The sequence below is a fragment of the Rhodnius prolixus genome, unplaced genomic scaffold (genome assembly GCF_049639745.1).
Source record: "Rhodnius prolixus isolate KJV_2025 unplaced genomic scaffold, Rpr scaffold_5, whole genome shotgun sequence".
Lineage (NCBI taxonomy): Eukaryota > Metazoa > Arthropoda > Insecta > Hemiptera > Reduviidae > Rhodnius > Rhodnius prolixus.
The window spans coordinates 1780021-1804315 of NW_027411624.1; the positions used below are offsets into that span (position 1 = coordinate 1780021).

Genomic DNA, 24295 nt, shown 5'->3' on the forward strand with positions numbered 1-24295 from the left:
TACTTATTTAACTGTTTAGGAGTTAAAGCCATGGTAAAAAAATCGGAATGAATTGAAAAATATTATAAAAAACAAAATCTCGAAAATGGTGAGACACCGACCATAGGAACGTTCTTAGCGCTTATGAGGTGTAAGAGATAAGAGATTCTAAATAGGGCGGCCCTTAAGGCCTACGCCACTGCAACCCCTTTGGATCTATTGTGGCTCCCCAACTTTAGAGCTCGCCCTCCCAGACCCATCCGTTTAATCAGACTCTAAATTCTGGAGAGCGACTCTTGGGTAAATTATGAGGTGTAATTATTTATCACTAAGACCAAATTCAACCTGAAAAAATAAATTCGAGTACTTTTTTTTTTTTTTCTTCATTTATTTGTACGAAAATACATTTCTCTGAAAAAGTAGACAAACAACAGAAGTACATTTTTAAGTTTTCACTTTTTCTTTTTTTTATAATTTATTTTCAACAATATTTTTTCAGACTTCAGGTTCGTTTAAATCGAAAAATATTCAATAGTTTTAACAAAACGTAAAAAGAAAGAAAACAATAAACTTAAAATAATTAACATTACGCTTTTTCACAAATAGACGCAAAAAATTCAACAAATACTCAGATATGATTAATACTTTTTTTTCTCTTTCTTATGAGTATTTTAACCTGAAGAAGTAAGAGAAGACAAATAGAGAAGTTGAAATTACATTCGACAACGGAAGCGTAAAAATACCTCTTTGGCACTGAAAATGGAAAAATTTATCTACAGAAGGGTGTATGTTTAATATTAACAATATTTCTAAATTAATTTAAATATTTTAGGGAATGGGTTTGTGGTGTGAATTTAAGGGGAAAGGTATGATTTTATTTAATAAAGCACACTAATATATTCCAAATGAATCAGATCTGGTTCAGATCGGTGACAGTGTTCGTATTTCTTGTGCAGTCAGATCTGGATGCCAGATATCCACTATAAGTACTAGGCGAGCTGATGTTCCGTTATGCCATACTTCGTGTTCGAAGCTGTCATCAAATATCAACACTTTACCTTCTTCCCATTTTCTAAGAAAAATGTAAAAATTAGTGACCTAATTTTAGTTGCGTCCACGAATAAACAAAAAAAATCAGTAATTACAATTTAGATATTAAGATTAGATAGAGCTAAAGATAAAGAACCTAATCTGTTAATAGTAAAGAGTGGACAACACTATAAAACATTAACATAAAATAATATTGTATCACTGAAACGTACAGCCAAATATTAAACGTGTATAACAATTTTAAGCTGAAAACCATTGGTGGTAATTCAGTCAAAAACTAAATATTGCGACCTTCCTTTGGGAGGAGAGGGAATCTATTTACTTCAGCTGATTATTCAATATTTTATTATTGCTACGCCATTATTACACTAAAATGTCACCTTTAAAAGAAAAACACCACTCCTCTCTTCAAACATTATGCTGAATTACCTCTATATCGAATTTAAAGTTGTAAAATATTCAAGAGAGCATTGTGTGAACCATGTTTTAAAAAACTTTCATTAGAACGGTTACCATGGAAATTGGAAAACTAATTCAGTAGAGAAGTATAACCGGAATGAAGGATAAATTCATCTCTAATTTAAGTTTGCTCACCCACAAACACATACTATTTCCTGAAAAGCACTTTTTCAGAATTGAGGGCCTCTTAGAAACAGAAATTTCTGTGTGAAACTCGATAGGGCAAATTTTCCACAATATCTCAAATATTATCCCCTTGAGCAAAAGTTAAATGAGGAAAGTCTTGAAACGTACCTGGTTTCCTCGGCCACCCTAATCGCTATATTCTCTTTGGGTACTACCAGTCCGAGATGTGCTCGGAGTCGACAATTTGTAGGACCACAGTGCGGCCATACATGAGTTCCACCGCTCATCACGCTGAACTTGGTCTGGCCTCTTTTGCAAGTCCTGGCAGGAGGAAATTGATCTATCAGCGAACATGTAACAGGTGCCTGGTTGCAGTTTGCAGTGAATTTAACGCCTGGAAATAAGAAAGTAGATGAACAAAATTCAAAAGATATTGTAAAACTTTAATCACCTTTACTTTCTGCAGCAAGTGAAAGTATTGAGATCTTAATTCTCTAAATCGACATACTAAAAGAATACTTGTCTTCCGTAAAATCTGAGGCCTCTTCAATAAAAATAAATAAAATATTATGCGTAATGGGGACAATTCTTGCCACAAACAAGTGTTTTCCAAATTGATGGTCGTGACCCTTTGAGCCTAAGGGGCTTATAACATTAAACTAATTTAATTATTAAAAAATACTGGAAGTTGGAAGATTACTCAGAAGTAGAAATGTCCTTCCATAACACCCAGCTTCTGAAGAAGGACACCAGATGAGCCGAAATATCGATTAATGACCTTTCTTAAAGAAAATTTTGTTTTTTGGCCCAGTCACGTGTATAACTAAAATACAATGTCCAAATGATGCTCCTTTGCAGTTCCTTACATCTCGATGACTATTAAATGAATTTAACTGACGGTTAACTATAGGATCCATAGTCATAACAACTAGGTTCTACTGTCTGGGAAGGAGAAAGAATTACCATCATGATGAACTTCCAACAGAAGTAAGTTTTGATTAAGTTTTCTGAAACCACTAATAATCATCAAGAAATGAGAGATTATCCTACTGTTCATTATAATAAGATGTCTTAATACACAGGGCAATCGGAGGATGAGAAAATACGTCGTCCATTCATCCAAATGTGTGCTTACATCTATGGCTTAATGAATCTTCAATCAAATTTTTTAAGAAATTCACCTCGAGCATATAATTCAAACTGTTTCCAATCCCCTGAGTCTCTTAAACTTTCAGATTCGTCCTGATACAGTCCTTTCATTTTCAAAGCTTTCATCCCTTCCTCTTTGATCTGCTTCCAATTCTCTTCTAACTTTCTGTAAAATTATAAGTTATTCTTTTCTTTTTTTAATTTGCAACTGTAAATTACATCAGCAAATATGTATATTCCAGAAATATAATTTACGAAGTAACACCGAGCTATTTTAAAAATTAGATAACTTATGAAACTAAAGACTTTCCCTTATTACTGCCTTAGCACTGTGCTACATAGGAATATTTAAGATTTAGAATGACAGATATACTGAATGTCTTTTTAGATAGTTGAGAAATGGAGATCATTTTTCCTCTAAAGCACCATTAACCTTGCATTGTAAGGAATTACAATGGATTGTAACAACGAATGGATTGTTAAATGCCAAGTTGAAGAAAATCTATTGAACGATTTCTTTGTTTATTTTTTCATAGTCTAGGGATAAAGAAGTGTTGCAATCGAGCCAAATTTTTGAATTTCGTTACCACCGGAAATAAATGTTCTGAGACTACGGAAAAGTGGTCTTAGATGTATCGGGCGTAGATGTATTAACATCACATATGAACATGAGTAGATGTATGAATGGCTTTGTTCCTACTCGTCGACGAACAAGAATAAGCCTTTAGCGTTGCAATTGTTAGTTTGCTTTAACTTTTCGAGGCAGCGGGGATAAAACCTAGTATATAAGGAATGGATGACTCGTGACTAACCCTAACCTTTAGATATACTACAGATGGACAAACGAAGCCGATTGTTGTTCTCAAAATGAAGCAAACTATACTGAAAATTTCCTCTTGATGGGTTCAACTATTTTATACCAAATTTACAGGGTGTTTTACCTAAAAAAGTCCTGATATTGTGTCTGAGATTGGGTCCACCAAGGTCTGGCGGCTAGTCGGTCCACATTGTACAAAGATCGCTGATATTTTGATCTGAACAATCCTTTCGCAACTCCATCCTCATATATCTAGTAATTAATAGAATTAAATTAGAATTTTCACACATTCCTTTTTTTAACTAGTGAAAATAAGAATAATTAATGTTGCTGCAAAAATTAATGCTTATACTTTCATAGCTTGATCTTTCTGTCCAGTTCTGGCAAGTGCATCTCCTACATGAAAATATAATCTTGCATCTCTTGTGGACAGATCATCTGTGGAGATTCCGGCCAAAAGATGTGGTATACTTTCTTTCATCCTGCCTAAGGGAAGAAAGAAAAGTGATAGATTCTGCGGATTTTTCAACAAACTCTGAATTTTCCACACATAAACATACTTAATAACCCGAGCTCATCTCCCTAAATTCCATTTTCATGGAAAAAGTTTTAAACACATCCCGCCAGGTCTAAAATATATGTTAGTATTAGCTTTCTAATAAATCACGGAAAATTAAGGAAATTCGCACTTCTACAAATAACATTTTCTTTCTACTCAGAATATGAACAACTTACATTTTCAAGTGCGCATGTGCATTCCAATTAAAATAGCAGTTTAGAGGGAAGAATAACCATTCAAGCTTACCTTCAGTGGTCAATAAGAATTTGTCTGGTAAAATAAGGTTCAAATAAGTGCAGTTATCTATAAATCAAGTAATCATGTGTAGGTTTTTCAGAAAAATCTACACCATTTACGAGAAAATCTCAAAGAAAGAGAAAAAATGTAATCGATATTGGTACTTTCGGTTGTCGCTAAGTTACAGTCGGGTCTTATCATTTGTTTAAAAGCGGGACCAAAATGGAGATGAGAAAATTAAATAAACAGAAAACCAAATACTGTCCATTGGTGTACTCAAAAGAAATATTAATCTAGAGATATATATTTTTTCGTTTTTGTGATCATGTTCACATAATAAACTCCAGAATATTTTATAAAAACCATCTTGTTTTTTTTATTTACTTAGATGACTTCAAAACGAGTAAAACTCAATACAAAAATTTGACACGATTGCAATACAGCTCTTACCAGGAGTGAAATTAAGCGCATATAAACAATGTTTATTTGCAAGCAATTGGATCGACTGTTTTATTGCTTTTCAGCTGGTTATAGAATCATTTAGCGCCGATTGCGCGTATTATCAACGCTATAATAATTGTAAAGAAAAACATCTGACAAAAAAATAAATCAATTATCCATCGACGACAAAGTATTCCGAATAAATACTCGCCAATGCATATACTCTACATAATATACGTTCTGCGACCATACCAATGGAACAAAAATTAATGGAAGTTAAAACCCCATTCACTTACTGTAGAAAAGTTGAATAACATTTTTGTAGTATAATTCTTCAGATTACATTCTCTTTGCATACTTCTAAAGCAAAACACAAACAAATGCCGACAAACTAAACAGGCTAGTCGAGTGGAAATCGCACACCTCCTCTATTTCGACCCAATAGGTTAGGTGAGTTATTAATCGAATAGATACTCTATGTTCATTGAAAGAAAAATCTAAACAGCTTTAAATATCCAACCAGGCGATGTTCTTTAAATCAAGAATTTTAATTCACTTTACCAGACTTTAGAAGAAACGTCAAAATCAGTAATTTCATGCGAATTTTTACAGCCATTCAATATGAGTAATTTAGTATGTCTATTTCATTTAATCAGCTGAAATGGTAATTCCAGATAATCGCGAGTGAAAAACAGGTTGAGGAAATTCGCTCTTTCAATCAAACGAATTCTGGAAACTCGAAATTTTAGCGATCAGTTTAATTTTAAAAGAGCTTTCTTGAAAGTTACCTTGAAGTTTAAGTACTAGGCCGTAATGTGATCGTGCCATTGGATCTTGAGGCCATCTCTCTAACACACTTCTGAACACTGCTCCTGCTTCTTCCAATCTGTAACGAAATTAACAATCAACATCAATGAAGAAATTCAAGTTTTTAAAAAGTATTATTTTAAAAAAGTAAAAAAAACTTAATGGAGTAACAGTAAACTTTTAGGAAAGAATGATGTTGCGTTTTGTTTAATTGAATCACAAACGGAGCTTTGAGACCTAGTTCCAAGATCGAATAGAACTGAGCACTTCTATTTATGTTCAAACAGCCAACTGGTTGTTCTAATAACCTAGTTAGTTTGTTTTCCAATCCAAAAGAATGTTTTCAACGATCATTCAAATTCTGCCAATCGACCAATATACACACGTCTCTACAGTTAAAGCACGAATAATAACATAATAGAACTTCATAACAGAAGGGGGCAAAGTAAAACAAACAAATCTTAAGTCATGAATTACTCTTACTTTTAACTCTCAAAGTTCAAACTTATACATTTTATTCAAATTCCACCGTATCTCAAAAAAATATCTACTTCTCTCCAAGATTATCCAGTTTAATCTGCAATGTAATAAATTCTGACGACCATATTTCCCATCCGTCTGAAGATGACGGAATCTATAAGACAAAAGCTTGACAAAATTAAGTAAAAAAAAAATAAATAAATACAGAACTTGGTTCTCATTTCTCTTGCCACTTGTTTAGAAGTTGGGGTAGGCTTCTCTGTAAGGATGCTATTCAATGTAATGTACGGTTACAAACTGTATAGTGTTGAAAATAATCAAGTAAGACTCAAATATTTGGTGATGGGGGGGAATATATGTGTTTACACCAGATTTGCTCGTCTAATACAACTCTCTACTGGCCCTTAGAATCTTATTGAATAACAAACAGCGATTCTCAAATTCTCTCTCATGAGAACTTATTTCAAGCATCAAAGTTGTTCTGATCGTAGGTAAAAACCTTTCCTTTTCACTAAGATTTAAGAAAAAAAATTAAACCATAATGGTATTTGGGACCACAAACAAAAATTTGAAATACCTGTTTACCATAAGGTAATTGATGGCAAGGTCGTTCCTGTACTGCACGCTATTGTTGAAACGATTGATTAGTTCTCTATGTACGGGTACTGCTTTCATATGCTGCCCTAGAAGGAAACAAGTATTTGTAAAAAACATATATTAATTTAAAATGCTAAAGTTTTTTATTTTTAACCTTACCTCTGAATCGTAATCTGTTTATAAGACGTTCAGCGGCTCGGCGAAACAATTCATCTGGAACTTGTGGTGCCCTGATGACAGCCATATACGCATCAATAGATCTATCAAGTATTATATTACTGCTTTTCGCTTCAGCTTGTAGATCCAAAGCACGTGCCACACCGTACAATGCTCTGGGCGATTTGGGTTGTCTAGTTAAGACCACAGTAAATTTGTCCATGGCGCTTTGAATACGCTGTATTGGTTGTAGCCCAGGACGGAAGTGGTGAGCAGGTGAATATAATGAGGGGACACAAGGAAAAATAATGCACCGTTAATTCAGCCAAAAACACAAAAAACCAAATGTTAAAATAAAAAATAATCAACATAATTGATGCTAGTAAATTTTATGGATAACAAGTGGCAAATTAAAGGTGACTTTCTAAAGAAAAACCACAAAGTTAATGAAAAACATTGTTTAGTGTGCTAATCGTCTCATCAGAGTAATGTCTGAGAAAATTGCGTTATTCCATTAAAAACAATAAATTATAAAATAAATTACTTGGAATACTTTTATGCTCAAAAGGTTTTAAAAGTATTTAAAGAAAAAAACATTAGCAAGCATAATATTTCAAAAAAAATTAAAAAGCAGGTTATTTGTTTATTTTACATGTTACTCTCAGTTAAACCGAATTCATTAAATCAACGGCTATAATCCATCTTAGTTTTTTTTAAAAGCCATTTTCGACTTCCACATTTAAAGTCTCGGTCGCGTACTGCAATTACTGACAACAAAATGCAGCTGGCAGGCCGCAATAAGGATACGTGGATCAAAAAGCATGCAGAGATCAAAGCAAACGAAGACGTTGATGGATCAATCGGACGAAGAACGTCCGCTGGCTGGACCACTCAACAATGCTTTAAAGAATCGCTGCTTACATATCATGACGCTATAGTTTGTTCCATCAAAAGCACAAAAATTTATTACATAGACTCATCTATGTAATCCCCGTATAACAAATATCTAATCATTGATTACAACGGTTACTCCAAAAAAAGAAAAATAATAATAATTTTGCTGAAAAAACTCTATAAGAAACTGCTGAAAAATAATTTTCATTTTTCAAGGCCTTGTCTTCGTATTCATTAGACAGATAGCGATCAAGATACCTAAGATAACTGGTAGGGCAGTATCGAAATAACAGCATACTCTTGGAGTGGTTTTCATATTCGTTAAACAAGTTGGGTCAAGAAAATTTCTATTAAAAGTAAAGGACCTCCCTTAAGGATGTCGCATTATACCTGTTCTTTTGCAAATTCATTTCGAAGTGAGTTTGATACCAAAAGTTATTAGATTACTGCATTAAAATGGGATACAAATTGAAGAAGATTAGCATTACCATTACCGATTCTATTAGCTAAGTTGTTCTCTGTGAAGTTACAATGTCCGCGATGCCATTGTACAAGATAACTTTCCAAATCCTGCCAAGTAATTAGTTCACCGCAATTACTCTAGCCTATGGCCAAAATGGTCACCAGGGAACTTAAGAAGGACATGCTTTGGGGTATAGCGTTGGCACTACATTTCTAAGATGTTCTGACCCGTCCACGTTCCTCTTTTGTTGGTATTCGAATGGCATGACTACGCGATGTCCAAGTCCAGTAGCTACCTCGGTAATTTGATTTTTTTTTTTAAATCAGTCCTACTTTATATAAATTTTCTTCTTATTAGCTTTTAAAAGAAAGAAAGTATATTTGGATGATGTCTAGATAAGTCATTTGAAAACTTTTATTGGGATGCTCAAACATTTCTCCGGCTAGGTGCATGCTGACATCCTCCCTAAATCTTGGTGACAATTTTTTAAAACTCCGTTTTTTGTAAATTTTGGAGCCCCAGTTACTAATACAAAACTACTACATCGAATTGTTACTTTTAACCATATTGTTTATTTACTTCTGAAGGTTTGTACTAAAAGGAAGGAATCTATTAGTTTTTAGGATCTGAAACGAACTTTAACTTAAATTATTAAACATATAACTAATAATTTTTTTTAAACAATAACTCATACACATCTAACACATTTTTTATATCCGTTCTGTCATCGCTAATAAAAAATGCTATTTACCTGTAACTGTCCTACTTATTTAAGTAAATAATTTAATGCACTTTTTTTTAAAGAAATAATAAATAATATTAACAATCCAAATCTATTAATCTAAAAGAAAAGTAATAATAACAATGACACGATCAAAAAAAATTGGAAACCCGAGTAAAAACTTTTAAAAGATGGTAAATTGTGGGTGAAAAAGTTTTTACTATAGACTTTCCAATTTTATGTAATTATGTCATTTATAAAATAATTAACGAAATTATTCATTATCTTATTAATAAATATATTTACAATCGCCTAAATGAAAAAAATTAAAAAGAAGTGTACTATGTACATTTTTAGTTAATTTTTACCTGAGACATGTTTCACAATTCGATCGTATTATTTTTCAATAATTAAAAGATTTTTTTTTCATATACCTAATTTTTTATGATGAATACAAATAAAATCTTGCATATTGTTAAATAAATATACATTTAAAAGATAAAATTATACAAAATAAACACACTCCACACTACAAACTATGTTTTAGGGTTAGCTCAACTAATTGCATGGGTATAATCGATCAAGTAATATCAGAGCAAAAAAAAAGGGGGAAAACAAATCAAGGACGCCAAAATTGGGGGGAATTTGGAAAATACCAAGGCAGACAAACTAGCGAAGGGATATTTTCAAGGGGTTGAAATTTTTTCAATAGTAGAACTCCTGGAAATGAAAAATTTAAAAATACTTACATTAACTTTTGTTTTCTTTTCTTTAATCGGCTTGAAAAATTGATTGCTTATCAAAAGATGGACGCAGTAGTAGGTACATAATGATTTTTATAAATTAAAATGAAAAAAAACTTACATCAAAATTGAACTCTTCGTCGGCCATGTCAAGTTCTTCTCTTATCGTCCAGTCATCAGCATTTGTTATTTCTGCGTTTGGATAATCCTAAAACATGAATTGTAAAATATTAGACAAATAATAAACATTTGCAAGATTTTTAACATCCCATCGTTGTGTGCCGTGAATTTCATTCCAACCTGATACTCAGTAGCAGTTCCTTAATTGGCGTAAGCTTACAGCCAGTAGCCGATTATTCTTAACTTACGTTTAATTCATAATACAGCATACAATATTCATCACGCTACAATAAATAAACTTTTAATAGCAATATTATTAATAAAGCATTCATTTACTTTACAGATTCGGTAACTTTTTTTAAAAAAAAGTCATTCCCCGCCCCCAATTAAAGGTGCCTTTTGTATGCAAACAAGACATTCAGGATGCTACATTTCAGTAGGCACTTCATAAAAAATCTGAATGACCTTGGCTGAAAAGTTTTGGAGCAGCATAAACCCATTTATGAATTTTGATCCAAATAAACTGTAATTTTTCAAATTTAAGCACTTAGATCACTTGTAAACAGACTAGACGTTGTGACAACTCAATTTAAACTAAAGCTGAACTTTCAATAAGCATAACGGATAAAATCAACGATATGATTCACCATTGTGGATACAAGCATCTGAAGATCAAGATTTGAAGTAATCAACAGTTTGGTAAGTCGATAAGTTTGAATTACCTCCTCAAGGTCTTTGGGACCGCCTCTTTCTCTAGAAGAGGTCGTCGTACTAGCAGGCTTCTTCGCCGCCGTTGGAGGTGGCGGTGGCGGTGGTTCATCCTCTGATTCCTCTTCTTCTTCCTCTTCTTCTTCTTCAGATTCCACCTCTTCAGCTGCAGGAGCTGTTGCCGGCTTTTCCACCTCTAAACAAATTATTAATAAAAATTAAGTTCTAACAATAGAACTATAGATTAAGTTTTATCAAAAGCAGGTAAAACTTATTTATACTTATTAAACACTTACTTATATAAGTTTCTTCTTCCTCTTCAACTTCCTCCGGCTCGCTTTCTTCCAGTTCATTTGCACTCTCCTCTTCACCAACACTTTCTGCTTCACCACCGTCAGAATACTCTCGAATTTCTGGTGGTTCATCGTCTGACTGTTCAATATCGCTACTCTCAGGCGTAGGTTGTCCATATTTTTCTAATAATTCTTGATACCTCTTCGGACTGAGACCTATATCTTCGTCAATCTCATCATCCCCACCTTCTATTTCAGCGACTTCCCCTTCTTCTTCTTCTTCTTCTTCTTCCTCCTCTTCTTCTTCTGATACTTGTTCAGGTTCCGCTGAAAATATAAGTTCGGTATGTGAAAATTATTGAATGAATCGGAAGAAATTAAATTAATTAGATGAAGTGCGATAAAGCGCATGACACGTTTTAAGGTCCCCAAATCCTAAAAAAAAAAAAACTTTTTTAGGAAAAACGTGTGTGGAAACGAAAAAAGTTGCAGGAAGCTCGAACAATATTTCCTTTGCGCAACTCTATGAGATCAAACAATTGTTATGCTAACTATAAGAATAGGAGGGGTAACCGTGTGTTTTTCTATTCACCCAAGATTTTAAAAAAATCAAAATAGAAAGCAGTGCCACAGTAGTGAGTGAAAATAAGTAGAATATTTCAATTTAAACTATTCACCTGATTTGACCACTTGGGGCTTCGGTGTTGGTTCAGCAGTAGGTGCAGATGCTGGCACAGGATACACCTTTTGGACAAATTCTTCTTGTGCCGAAGGTGGAGGTGCTGGTGGTGCTGTAGTGTAAGCAGGAACTCGTACCGCTTCAAAACCTGGCACTTCTCTACTGGTAACTTCCGCTTCCGTGAACTCTTCTTTTGATTTTATTTCAGTAATCGGTTCGTTTGTTTCGGCTATACATCAGAATTAATGTATTACTTAAAATATCTCCAAGCTATGAACAAAATTCCCATAGAAAAAGTGTATAATTTCTCGGTTTGTATTAAGAAAAAAGTTTAATTCAATCTTTTTCTTTGAATGAAAAAAGTTTAATTCCTTTGCGACTTAAAGAAGAAAAGATTTTGTATAATCTTGCTTTGTAATGTTCAGGATGTAACACCTGGCGAATTCGTCAGGAGGAAGCGCTAACTGTAGGTTTTTTAAATCACAGTTAAAATACTCTTATTGAACTATAATAATGGAACTCTCAGATGGACAGTTTGTTAACAAGGATGATTGTGCCAAATTTTTAAAAAAAATCTAAAAACAGATTTTTCTGCCGAACATTTTTAAATATTCCTGAAGGAGATTACAAAAATATCCCTATTTTTACAGTACCTAACAAAGTAATGTTCCCAATATTTCGTTAGACATGTCATTCATATAACTGGAATATAATCTGATAAAGTAAATTATAAAAAAATAAAAATGTTAATAGCATTTTAAGAATTTTTTTTTTAACAGCAAGTTTGAATTGTTAGTGAAAAAAGCAACTATTTCTGTCTGCGAACAAACTAAGAAAATATCCAAACAAAACCATTCAAAACAAAAGCAAAAATAAGAACAACAAAATAAAAATGGGCGTGAGGGAAATGCAAAAACAAAATTACAAAAAACAAAGTAACTATACATAAACATAAAACATAAAAACGAAAAAACAAAACTAGTGTTAGTTACAACATAAAGTGTGTAAATAAATAGAAGCACGATTTTTATAAAAGTGAATTTATTGGCTGGATTTCTTCTTTTTTTTTCTATTTTTTAAAAAGGCTTAAAATTTGGGCGAGAAATACTTATTTATATTTGTTCATAATTTTAAATGATTTTTTTTCAGTCTTGTCCAGGAAATCTTGCTAAGATATTTTTTGTTTTAAGTAAAAATCTGGTGTGAAACCTAACACGACTTACGGTCCACCAACATTCTCCATCCTTTGACGTTGACAATTATATTGAAGTGAAGCATTAATATAATTGATGCAGTTTAATCAGTCAATATTACCGCTTGGAAACTTTTAATATTATTTATGTAATAATTTGAACAAGTTTGATGCATAAGATATAAAGCAGGGTTGTGCAAACTTTTTAACCTACAGGACTGCTACCAATTTTTTTTTATGTATTTTGGCAGGCTGCACTAGTGGTAAACAAAGCTGAGATAGTTGGTGACCGAAGACTAGTTATCTGCTATTGGATTGTTGCAGCAGACCAGAGAAAAAACTGGTGGAAGTATTGGGTGGTGGTCTGGATCCAGAGATTGGCTGAACAGTCATAAACATAAGATTTTTACTTATAATTCAAGTAACATCGGGAAAGTCATAAGAGATTGTTCGCACCAGATTCTTTTGCTTATTCAAGTGGATTTTTTTCCCCGAATAAGGAAAACAATGAGTATTCCTCGAACTGGCCTTGCTATTCCTCGCCCTTTACATTCTATGTTAGCTAGTGATGCAGTACAATGTTATCGACTAGTAAAGGCAATCGACTAAAAGGCGAATCGATTTTTTTTTTGCTTGCAGCTTAGTCATAACCAAAGTTCAATATGCTTTACAAACCCCAACTGTTCCATTTCTTTACCAGCACCATATGGGCCACCACGACCAAGGCAACTCCCACTCCAAATTTTAAAGCCACTGAAAACATTATGAGTAAAATGTACTTAAAACTTATCCCTTCTTACGTAAATTCAAATGTTTGGAATTTTTGAAAAAAACATTTTTTTAAAAAAACGAAAGGTTCTCTATTTTTTATAAAATTTATTTTTGCATTTCCCTTTAATTCAATGATTTATTTTCATAAATAAAATGGAATAATAGAATATTCTTTGTGTATGTTCTATTTAGCACATATTTAATATTAATCCTCTTTTTCTCTTAATAAAGGTAAGAAGTAAATAAAAAGAAATGTAAATCAAAAGCACTCACTTCCGTCAGTTCCATTTTCGTCTTCTGGTTGGTTAGGTTCATCTTCCTCCACATCATTCTTACGTTCCTGTTCAGCTTCTTTTTCCACTGCAGCTTCTGCTTGAGCTCGTAAAAGTTCCGACTGTTAAAAAAAAACAAAAAGTTTGTACGAAGATATTTAAAAATCAGCTGTACTCAAGACTTTTCCTCACTATAATGCCAAAAGTTCAACGGTTCGAACTCAAAGATTTTGAAAAATGTAATTTTCCCCAACAACCTATGAGTTTCTAGAACTATACGTACATTGAAGTGCTTCCTAAAACAGACAAATGATCATGATAAAGTGAACCAAGTTATTTAAGTGGTAGCAATTTTCAAGCAAATCTACACAAACAGAATGTAATTAGAAACTTCTAGCTAAATTTTTTCCTTTAAACTTCAAATTTGCCTAATCATCCTCCTTAACGTTTAAAAAATGATGGCACCATCCAATACATAACAAAATGACATTTTAATGATTTCAAAATGAAATGATTTTTATGTCGGAGAAAATCTTTCCATATAGTCCAGCATTGCGGATTCAAATTACGCATATTTGAACTTTCGGGGATTAGCAGTTTTTAGTCTGTGCTGAGCTGAGGCCAAATAGTTTAAACTACTTTTTTTTGTACCCAGGGAACCCGAAACATGTATTTCCAGTGAAACTAGAGAACTGGAAAGAAAATACTTCTTTCGAAACGTAACAAAAAGTAGTCAACTAAAAGAGTAAAGTAATCGCCTATTTTTTTCAGGCTTTACAAATTAATATTTTTCCCAACTAATAAAAAGTAGCTACACGCGAGATTCGAACTGGGGATCATCCATTTTCAAATCCATACTTCTTTACCAACACCCGACTCCATAAAATAAAAATAGCAACCTACCGCTTCAAGCTTGAGAGCTTCTATAGCTTCAGGAAAGAGTTCCTCTTCGCTTCTATCTGCGGTCGCATGTTCATCTATATCATCGGCAGTAGTGGCAGCAGATTCTTCTTCATTTCCTTCTCCCACCGAACTCTCTTCTTCATATTCTTCTTCCGCTTCTTCCTCTCCTTGGGGACCTCGATCTGGTTCGGAACTGCCATGTTTAAAAAGAACTGATAACAGAAAAAATAAACAACTTTTAACTTTTTGCACAAAAAAATAAAATGCCAGTTACGAGAAACTCTCCTCGCTTTATTATAACTCAAATGATTAATTTTAGCAAATTAGTCGAGAAGTCAACAAACAAAAATTACAGAAATTTCTTGTTTTTATACTAAAAAATAAAAATCATTAATAATGATGATTAATACTGTCCGGTGGGACAGTTGTACAAGAGTTGATCGTCTTATTCATACAACTTATTACAAAAATCAACAAAACTACATCGGCATAGATACGATGATCAAATGAAAAATGTAAAAATTCTCGTGTGTGTGGTTGCATTTTTCCTAAGTCTTGAAACCTTTTCAATATTTTTAAATGAAAATTTGGAGACAAATGACTACTTTCAAAAATGTTGTTTTACATTTGTTGGAAACTTGGGAAATCTAGTGATTACGAAATTATTGTGTGAAACCTATGTAATTTTCTAAAAAAAAAAATTCTAGAATAAATCTCTCACGATTTTTTTTTTTTTTACAGTACTTGGGTAATTAAATCCTCTTGAAATGTAGAGTTTCTACTAAAAGGATGATTGATTTATATTACACATGTTCACGACTCTCACCTAGAACCTTTTTTTGGGGAGGAACAACGGCTCTAATCGGTGGTAAAATGGTAAGAGACCACCCAGCTGTCCCAAGAAGCGCACCAAATCAATATTCATTCTAAGCGTCAAAACCTCTAACATACACTTAGTCCAAGTGCCCTTCACTTGGCTGCTGCCTAGAAAGCAACAGAAAACTCTAAAAAGTCGTTTCGTACACCAGTCACATTTCCGACCGGCTGACTTTTTTCCAGTGCGGAATTTTCATTGGAAATTTGATACTCATAAATATTATGCACGTTTTAGCAACGTCCAATTCTAAAATAGACATTATGGGAAGAAATAATCTTTCTCCCTACGAACCCTGCTTACATAAACTGAGCTGAAACAGTATTTCATCTAATATAGCGTAACACGTCTGTAATGTGGGCACAAAATTCGTAATTTTTAGGGGGGGAAACCCAAAAATTCAGTCAATAGATGGGGGGTGGGCTGTTTTTTTTTTTAATTTTTAATCTCCATTAACTTTCCACAAGTGTACATTGCTCTGCAATGGCACATTACAGGCAAACCTGCCGCACTTTTCCCCCCAAGTGTCCCAATCTGTTGTAGTTTGATCGGGAGCACATGGAAATTAATGTTTAAAAAAGTCTAATCTTGAAAATTTCCAGAAGAGACAGGCTGAGATATAATTTTAGCCATCACCTCTATCATCGTACATTTTCCCACCTATTCCGTACTAGCAAGTTTAGTGTTTGATGGTTTGGCAGAACCGAGTCTGCTGTGGTGAAATATTTGGTGATATCAAAACATAGTGAAATGTGTTGATTGTAGGAAAGATTATCATTCAATATTCTTTCGATAAGCGTGCACTAATCTGATGCTTCATATTATACTAATAAATAATTTGAAGAAAAAATAAAACTAACTCCAAAACAAAAATAGAAAGAAACTGTTAGAAAGAGCAATCAGAATCACACCACACAACGGAATCAAGCTTACTATCTTCCAAATCTTCTTCTTCTTCTTCTTCCTCTTTAGACAATTCCTTATCTAATTCTTCGGACACATCTTCTTCTAATTCCCTTCCTAAATCTTCCAGGCTGGCATCTTCTTCATCTTCATCTTGCTTTTTTTTCTCATCTTCGGCCTCTTCATATTCATCATCCAGATCGCGGCCCAGATCTTCTAAACTTACATCTTCTTCCTCTTCTTTATTGTCATCATCTTGTTCTTCGCTTTGTTCTTTCTCTTCCTCAGTATCATCTCGGTTTCTAGATTCCTCTTCATCATCTTCTTCATTCTCTTGTTCTACACTTCTGTTGTCATCATCTTCTTCTTCTTCTTCATCATCATCATCATTACCTTGTTCTTCACTTTTACCTTCAAGATATTGTTCCTCACTTTTTACCTCTTCTTCATCATCCTTTTCTTCTTTTAGTTCTTCACTTTTTCCACTATTTCCTTCTTCTTCATCATTGTCTTCATCACCTTGTTCCTCTCCACTTTTATCATCTTCATCAACTTTCTTTTCACCTTCTTCTTCATCACCTTCTCTAACGTCTGGGGAGCTGGCACCAAAACTAAAATCAAATTCCCATTCACTGAGCCATTGTTGTCCAATATCAAGCCAACTTTCACCAGCTTCTAACTCTCCTCCACCTCCTGTATCATGCGCTTCTTCTTCCTCCTCTTCATGTTCCTCTTCGGAGTGCGCAGGTGAGTGATTGTGGTGATCATCTGTTTCACCTTTTTAATAATAATAAAATCGAAATCAATCAAAGATAAGTTATGATTAATCAGGAAAAAAAAATTAAACCTATTCTTTAAATTTCGCTCTATAATGTAATAGAAAATGTAGGTAAGATCCTGGCCCTTGAAACAGGGTTCCACCTACTTAACCACATAAGCGGGGTCGGCACAATAAGCTACCATATGGTTCAGCGCGTAGGGAAAGGGAACCCGTCTTATGTTTCAAACTAAGCTATTTTGTTTCCGCTAAAATATACTTTGTTATCAGAAAAATTGCACAATTAATTCTATGACGACATAATTCAATCTCATATATAGAAGAAAGAATAACCAATACAAACACTGTAAAAATGAATTACCTCGTAAAAATTCTGGAACAACCGGCAAATATTCAATCCACTGCTTAATGGCAACATTCCAAGGAGCTTCATCGTTATAAACAACATCCTCTGCAAAAACCACAACACTATTTTAAGTAAAGTTTTACTTTCAATAAGCTTATAAAAAGCAAATGTCTTTTTCACTGAGCAGCCTGAGCTCAGTTCTATCTTAAGGAATGGTACGACCAAATAAAATGGTCAAAATTGACTAGAAAGTAAGTTCCGAAAAAGGGACCGAAGAAGAAATAGACGACGATAAAGTAGTTCAAAAAGTTGGGAGGATTTCATCGGAGAAACGGAGCCAGAGGTCTAAGATAATGGTAAGGCATAGGCAAAAAAAAAAATCCGCAGTAGATTAATATGGAATCAACCCGCATAATCGGTAAATATGGAAATTCAAATGTCCACTCTAAATCGAAACAATGTCAATGTAAATGAAATCTTAGACTAGCGTTTAAAAACAAAACCTTCAATAGTACTTACCATCCGTGGAGCCTTGATATTTTACTAGAATAATTCCTACGGTTACTCCGATGGCACCTAATAGTAAAAAGAATATAACTTTGGTACAGATATTTCCACCTAAACCAGCTTCCTTTTGAATGTGTATCACTTCATCAGTTGGATTCTTAAGATGTCCGAATAGTTCTTCATCTTCTATAAAATAAATTAAAAAAATTATTAGCTTTAGATACTTATCGCAACATTGCGGACAGTTACAAATTACAACATTTTCAAAAAAAAAAAATAGTTCGCCCAATAACCTATAAAAAATAAATTGCGTAAATTTATAAATAAATTTATAATGAAAGCACACAAAGCAAAGTTAGTAAATTCAAGCAACATATTATTCTAAGCTAAGACATTAAGGATGAAGATCTGAAAAGAAGATGGCAATAACATGGAATTGAGGGTGGTAGATAGAGGTTTACAATAACGTTCTGCGTGCGTTTCTTTTAATTAGTGCAATCTATTGTGGGGGGAGGGGATTTCTGAGCAAAAAGGGTTCCGATAAGTATGAATTGATTACTGGAATATGGTGGAAACTTTGGTATGCAACAAATGCACGTCTTGAAAACTCTTTATCCTCCATTTGGAAAACCTTTTGGCAAGATTGAGTGCACAGTGCTATTTGCGAGTATGTGGAGGTAATATCAGATGAGTACAATGGCGATTGATAACGCTGTAGTCTTGGGTTAATTGTGATTAAACATTTGGTTAAATTTATTTGTCTCTGTTCAATAATTAATTGATATGTGAATTTTTACTTCAATAATTGCAGTTACTTGGCTGTATCCATAAAAGGGTACAATTTCCACACCAAATGTTTTCACTTAGCACTCCTTCGACTCGAAACGTTTGGCAAACAGAGAAAGATGAGTTTTTAAGCTCTACATTCAATAATCTAGGGATCAAATCAAACCATTTTTAAAAAAAAAACAAAGACAAGTATGCAACAAATAGACAAATTTAAAGGTGAATTTCGCTCCTCAATTAGTTTCGTCAAGATTTATCAAGAAAAGGAGGAAATGGTACAGGGCGCCGAATCAATGTAAAAGACTCGTTATGGCTAAACATTCGGCTCTGCAGAGAAGAGAAAGTGATGTCTTCAAGGATTTTTTTTTTCATTAAATGAAATTATGTGGATCACCGGTCAATGATTAAAATGGTCTAAATTTTGTTTTGTTTGTAACAGGGAGAAAAAAAAAATAGATTTCCCGGAGACACGTCAAAACTGGTGTTAATATTTAAGTGAATATCGATTACCGTTAAAGTAGCCATTACTGGTTGTTTTATAATTCACATAAATTGAAAACCCCCTTATGTACGCGGGGAAAATGATAATAAGGCTTTGAAATATTGTAAAGAGAGTTGATTTTATCTTAAATTTAAATTTAAGATAAAATGTGCAATTTTTATTGTTTTTTTTTTATCTTTTATTTTAAAAATTAAGGTAATTGCATTAATTGAAAATAATAAAAAATGTAATTGTGGAATAAAAGTGAATAACGACAAAAAAATACATGAGGAATGGTTGAAACACTGCAAAATTGAAACCTCCCCAAAGGGAGAGATAATCTGGGTCAGCAAGTATTTAGACCTGGAGTCGGTGGTTGAGAAGATTCGCTGAACTTTCTCAAGTTAATCCTTTCCTCAGCATACTCTTCGCTTCTTCTCGCTTCCAGTTGTCCTAATTAGTATGGAAAAACAAAGTAAAAATCGCAACTAAATATTTTTTACGAATGGCGTTTTGATTAAAATTAACACCCCCAAATTAGGAAATTTTAATAGAATAAAACAAGAAGAAATTTCTTACAAAATATAAAATGCTAAGTAGAAATTTCAAGAAACTTATTGGCTGTTGAAGAATGCGACATAAATTAGTAATATTAAGAAGAAACTATGTTTTTTTAGAAGATGGGATGATTTTGGCTAAAAATGAGTAATGGACTCTCATTTCTGTAAAGTTCTTCCACAGGTACTGGGTCTTCTCCTTATAAAATTAACCGAATCTCTCCTTTTCTATAAAAATAGATAACGTTCATACCAATATTTCTGTGTATTTTTCTTTTCTTATTTTCCTGCGCAAGTTATTGTAAAATACGGTGGGTCCCATACTGATCTATGATTCGATTCCAAAACATCCTTTACGAACTAAAGCTTCAGTATATTTGAGTTGAATTGGCAATTTTAGCTGAAATCGCTCTTATAATCTAGATTATTCTAGCACGATTACTGTTGAGTAAATAGTTTATACAGGATAAAACAAGAGTAAATACCATGGGCAAAGCGTTTCTGGTAGAGAAGAACTTAGAACGCAGGAGCCTGTCACCTGGATTTTACATAATCTTCTAACGGTGCCAAAAACTTAAAAGTATTATGAAGAGAAATCACAGACACTGAGTCACTTGCCACTTGTTAATTTTTTGGATTCGACTTCCTCCATTATTTTTGACTTTCAGGCTACTGAATTAACGTCTTTCACAGTCGATGGATGTACAGGAGGTGAATGAAAGCTAGGCGTCTCATTTTATTAGTGTCGCCGACGTTTTTTTAACGTCAATGTTATATTAAAGTCTATTTATTGAAAATCAAGTAAAACCGAATTTGTGTTTCCATAATAAATTTCATATATCACAATATTTAATCATATAAGCTGATCAAACGCCGTTGTCTCAGTATTGCGACTAGAATGATAAGCCAGAAAGTTTAACGAACACAGTAATAGCGAATGTAAATAAGGGCAAAATTATAATTTATAAAAAAAGTATAGTGGACCCGGACATTCACCATTTAAAAATTCGCACCGTCTCCAATCTGTCCAAAAACAATATTTGCGTTAACTTAAAAAAAATAGATGATGTTCTCGAGAAGGTTACAGAAGGTTTATTATATTGGTACCTAATTAAAATATTTAGTGTTCGTGCAATGCCCGACTAGCCAGGTTCAGTTATTAATAATAATGAGACATAATAAAATTAAATATATATACATACATGCACTTATATAAGAACTTTATATTATTGTAATTAAATCTTATTAATTTTTATTATTTTTAAATACAGAAATTTAAAGTTAAATTACTAAAAATTAAAGAAGCTATTTCTACATTGTTGTGAACATTGAAGCTAAAGTTATTGCTTTTAAATATTTATTACACAACAGATAAGATAGAAAGTAAATTTTTAAAGAGAATATTTAATATGTGAGTAAAAATAAAATGGTATTTTTTGAAGTTTTATTATCTACACTTCCTCTTGGACACGGTTTATTTACTAAAACTTTTTTTAAACGTTAAGTTTGTACGTTTAATTGTGACGTCACATTGGAGGGATGCCTATACAGCTTTTCTTTTAACCGAAAATGTAATATTCATTGACCTTAGAAGGTTGTTTGTGTTTTTAGACATTGTTGGGCTTACGATCGCTACAACACAACACTCACTTCCGCAATCCCTGAAGAAGGACACCAGCAGTTTCCGAAACGACGAACCAAAAATCTTTCTTAAATGAAACTGCGCTTCCTTAGCCAACTATCACTGTGGAATACACAATTCTAGTACTACTACTGGGACACTATTTCAAAGACGAATGTTCAGCAGATGTAGCAACTGTGTTGGAATTGAAAAGAGGCTCAGAAACGAAATGAGGGTCTGTTTACTTGAAGCTCAATTTTGCTTTAGAAGAAACACCCCTTTTTGCCATCAGACAACAAATAACTACTGGACAAATTAACAACGCAGCCTACAAATAAGTACAATGTACCTTCTAAGGCCAATGAATCCTATACTTCTGGTTGAGGGGGTAATTGGGCATCCCTCCAATATGCTATTTTTTGAAACATAAGGACTTATCACCTTAAATATTAATAAAAAGTAAATATGCAACTGAAATTTAAAATTTGAAGAAAAGTCATTGTCTAATTTTACCAAGTATTTATTAGTTTCAGTGATTTTCTAAAAAATGGCGCTCAAGACATATTGGGCGTAAGCAGTTCTATAAAAACAATCCCAAAAAAGTTCGATTACGGATACTTAATTAAGGGCACACGGAGGAATGATGGTTCCCTCTAAAGTGCTATTTCCTTGATTTGTAAGAACTTACCACCTAACATTAATAAGATTAAATATTTACCCAAAATTCCTAATTTAAAATTAGAATAGCTACTGTACTCGATTTTGGTATTACTGAATGAAATATTTACAAAATAGAAGTCAACTATCTTTTTAAATACAAATTCTATGTTCAAATACAATTTAATGACGTAAATTGTGTAAGAAAGCCGTGTAAGTGTTCACACCGTATTTTTAGGGAGGAAGAATACCAGAGAATGATCTATTTCGAAGTTATTACAGCATGATTCTCAGATTGGATACCCACTTCTACCAAGATCAGTTGGAACGCAGCTTTGGCTTAGAAATAGCCGGGCTTCTATGAACCGAAAACGAGTACTCTTCTAACACGATATATACAAGACCGTGTAAATCGAAAATGAACTAAAAGAAAATTCAAGAACTGTGGACGGGACTGAATTATTGACTCATGTGTAAACAACGCAGATCTGGCCTATCAGATTTCATTTATTCCGATTCATGTCACAGTGTTTCTCAGAGTCAACGATTCAATGACTTATTGAAAGTCACAGCTACAGTTCAAGAATGCTTCAGATCAAAACTTTAGGTAGAGTAGTGGCGTTGAACCCAACTGGTCGAAGATGGTTGTTATCATCTATTTACATTAGCTATTATTCTTAGAATTTAGATACTGGCATCAACTAATTATTTTCTCTTACTTTAAAGAGAAGAAGTATTGAAATTGTGTCAAATGATCTATACTGATTTTTTTTTACTGGAAATATACCTTTGAGGTCTCAGGTGAATTTTTTTTTGCTATGCTTTCACAAATATTTTGCACAATTTTTTTCTAAACTTCGAAAATACATTATGTGAATGTAGTTCTGTAAGTGTTACTTAAATAATTCAAAAGAAAAATTTGTTTTTGGGGTATTCAGAAAAGAGAATAGAGTATTCTCCAATTGTAATTTTGGTAATGAACAGTTTTACTATTTAAAATTTGAGTTGAAGAAAATTCAAAGGTAATAACCTCGTTAATTATAAAAAACTTTATGTGAGAGTTCCTGACTTTTTACTTAATTTAAATTAAACTTATTTTTAAGCAAAACATTATTTGTTTTTAATGACCCTATTATTTTAAATGCGTATGATTATGTGAATAATTAAAAACTGAAATGTTCATTTCAAAATAAAATTCTATTGTATTGTAAAAAATAAAAATATTTAATAACTCTAAGTACGTAATGGAGTAGATATAAGGAGCTTAAAAATAGTTTTTGGATGCGCTTCAAATCATGGGCACTGGTCTAAATGGAAAGAGGGCTAAGATGTTCAACCACAAAATCTTCGCTTCGAACAGTTTAATTTTAGATTTGAACATTTAGCATGTTCACCCCACATGGAAACATCAGCGGTAAACACAACGTAGTAAATTTTATTTTAAAACTCATTACAAGGAAGACGAAGAAAGATACATCGTATATTAATATATGGAAAATGAAATATCAATATAAGATGGTGGACAGTTCGGAATGATCGTTTCCAAAAGTCCGTAGATAATTAAAGCATTACTCTTTTTTTTTCAATAAACAAAAAAAAAAAAAAACGAAAATAAAAACTTTTGTCGATATCAAAAATTTGGCTTGAGATATCAGCTTCAGAAACTAATGATTTTTAAATATCAATAACATACTTCCTGCGAGTTTTTTTTTTTATAGTTTTTTGTCGCAACAAATTAATATCCTTTGATTCCAGTATTAATTTTATATTTTATAGAAAAATCTTTCAACTCACCTTTTCTACGCCTTTTATCTTTTCGTTTCCTTGGCTGTACATCTCCTGACATTTTGAGACAGAAGATGACAGCCTACAGTTAGCTACGTTCTCTGCACAATTATAAAAATTTGAAGAAAAACTTAATACATATAGCAAAATGAAAAGAACTTTAATTTAACGAACCGACGTAAAAATACCGCTGATCCGCTGAACAATCTACAATGACAAAAACGTCTTGTAACCTACTCTATTGTTATAATTTGCACGTGATATATAAATAATCAAACAAATCTTTAATATTTAATAAATAGAGACGACTTTTTGTTCACTGAGTCTAGTTTCAGTTATTTTTTTTACAGAGAATTTTAAAATTTAAAATTATTAATATGTTTT

At 32.8% G+C, this 24295-nt stretch overlaps 1 protein-coding gene across 3 annotated transcripts; it reads right to left on the reverse strand.

Moving 5' to 3' along the window:
• Nucleotides 1-346: 346 nt before the first annotated feature.
• Nucleotides 347-24148, reverse strand: Asph (Aspartyl beta-hydroxylase). 3 transcript variants are annotated; one of them, XM_074137293.1, is made up of 20 exons: nt 23921-24148; nt 19655-19744; nt 18037-18210; nt 17533-17622; nt 16424-17170; nt 14617-14828; nt 13715-13835; nt 13346-13423; nt 11477-11707; nt 10803-11126; nt 10521-10702; nt 9800-9886; nt 6861-7095; nt 6682-6787; nt 5606-5703; nt 3933-4066; nt 3705-3832; nt 2796-2929; nt 1783-2008; nt 347-1051 (listed from the first exon to the last, which is right to left on the reverse strand). In XM_074137293.1, exons 1-20 carry the CDS (start codon nt 23970-23972, stop codon nt 901-903), a joined length of 3600 nt encoding a protein of 1199 aa, XP_073993394.1. In that variant the 5' UTR covers nt 23973-24148; the 3' UTR covers nt 347-900. The 3 variants fall into 3 exon arrangements, with proteins under 3 accessions (XP_073993394.1, XP_073993396.1, XP_073993395.1); XM_074137295.1 differs by lacking the exon at nt 19655-19744 and having other exon boundaries at nt 23921-24147; XM_074137294.1 differs by lacking the exon at nt 13346-13423 and having other exon boundaries at nt 23921-24147.
• Between the last annotated feature and the right edge of the window lie 147 nt (nt 24149-24295).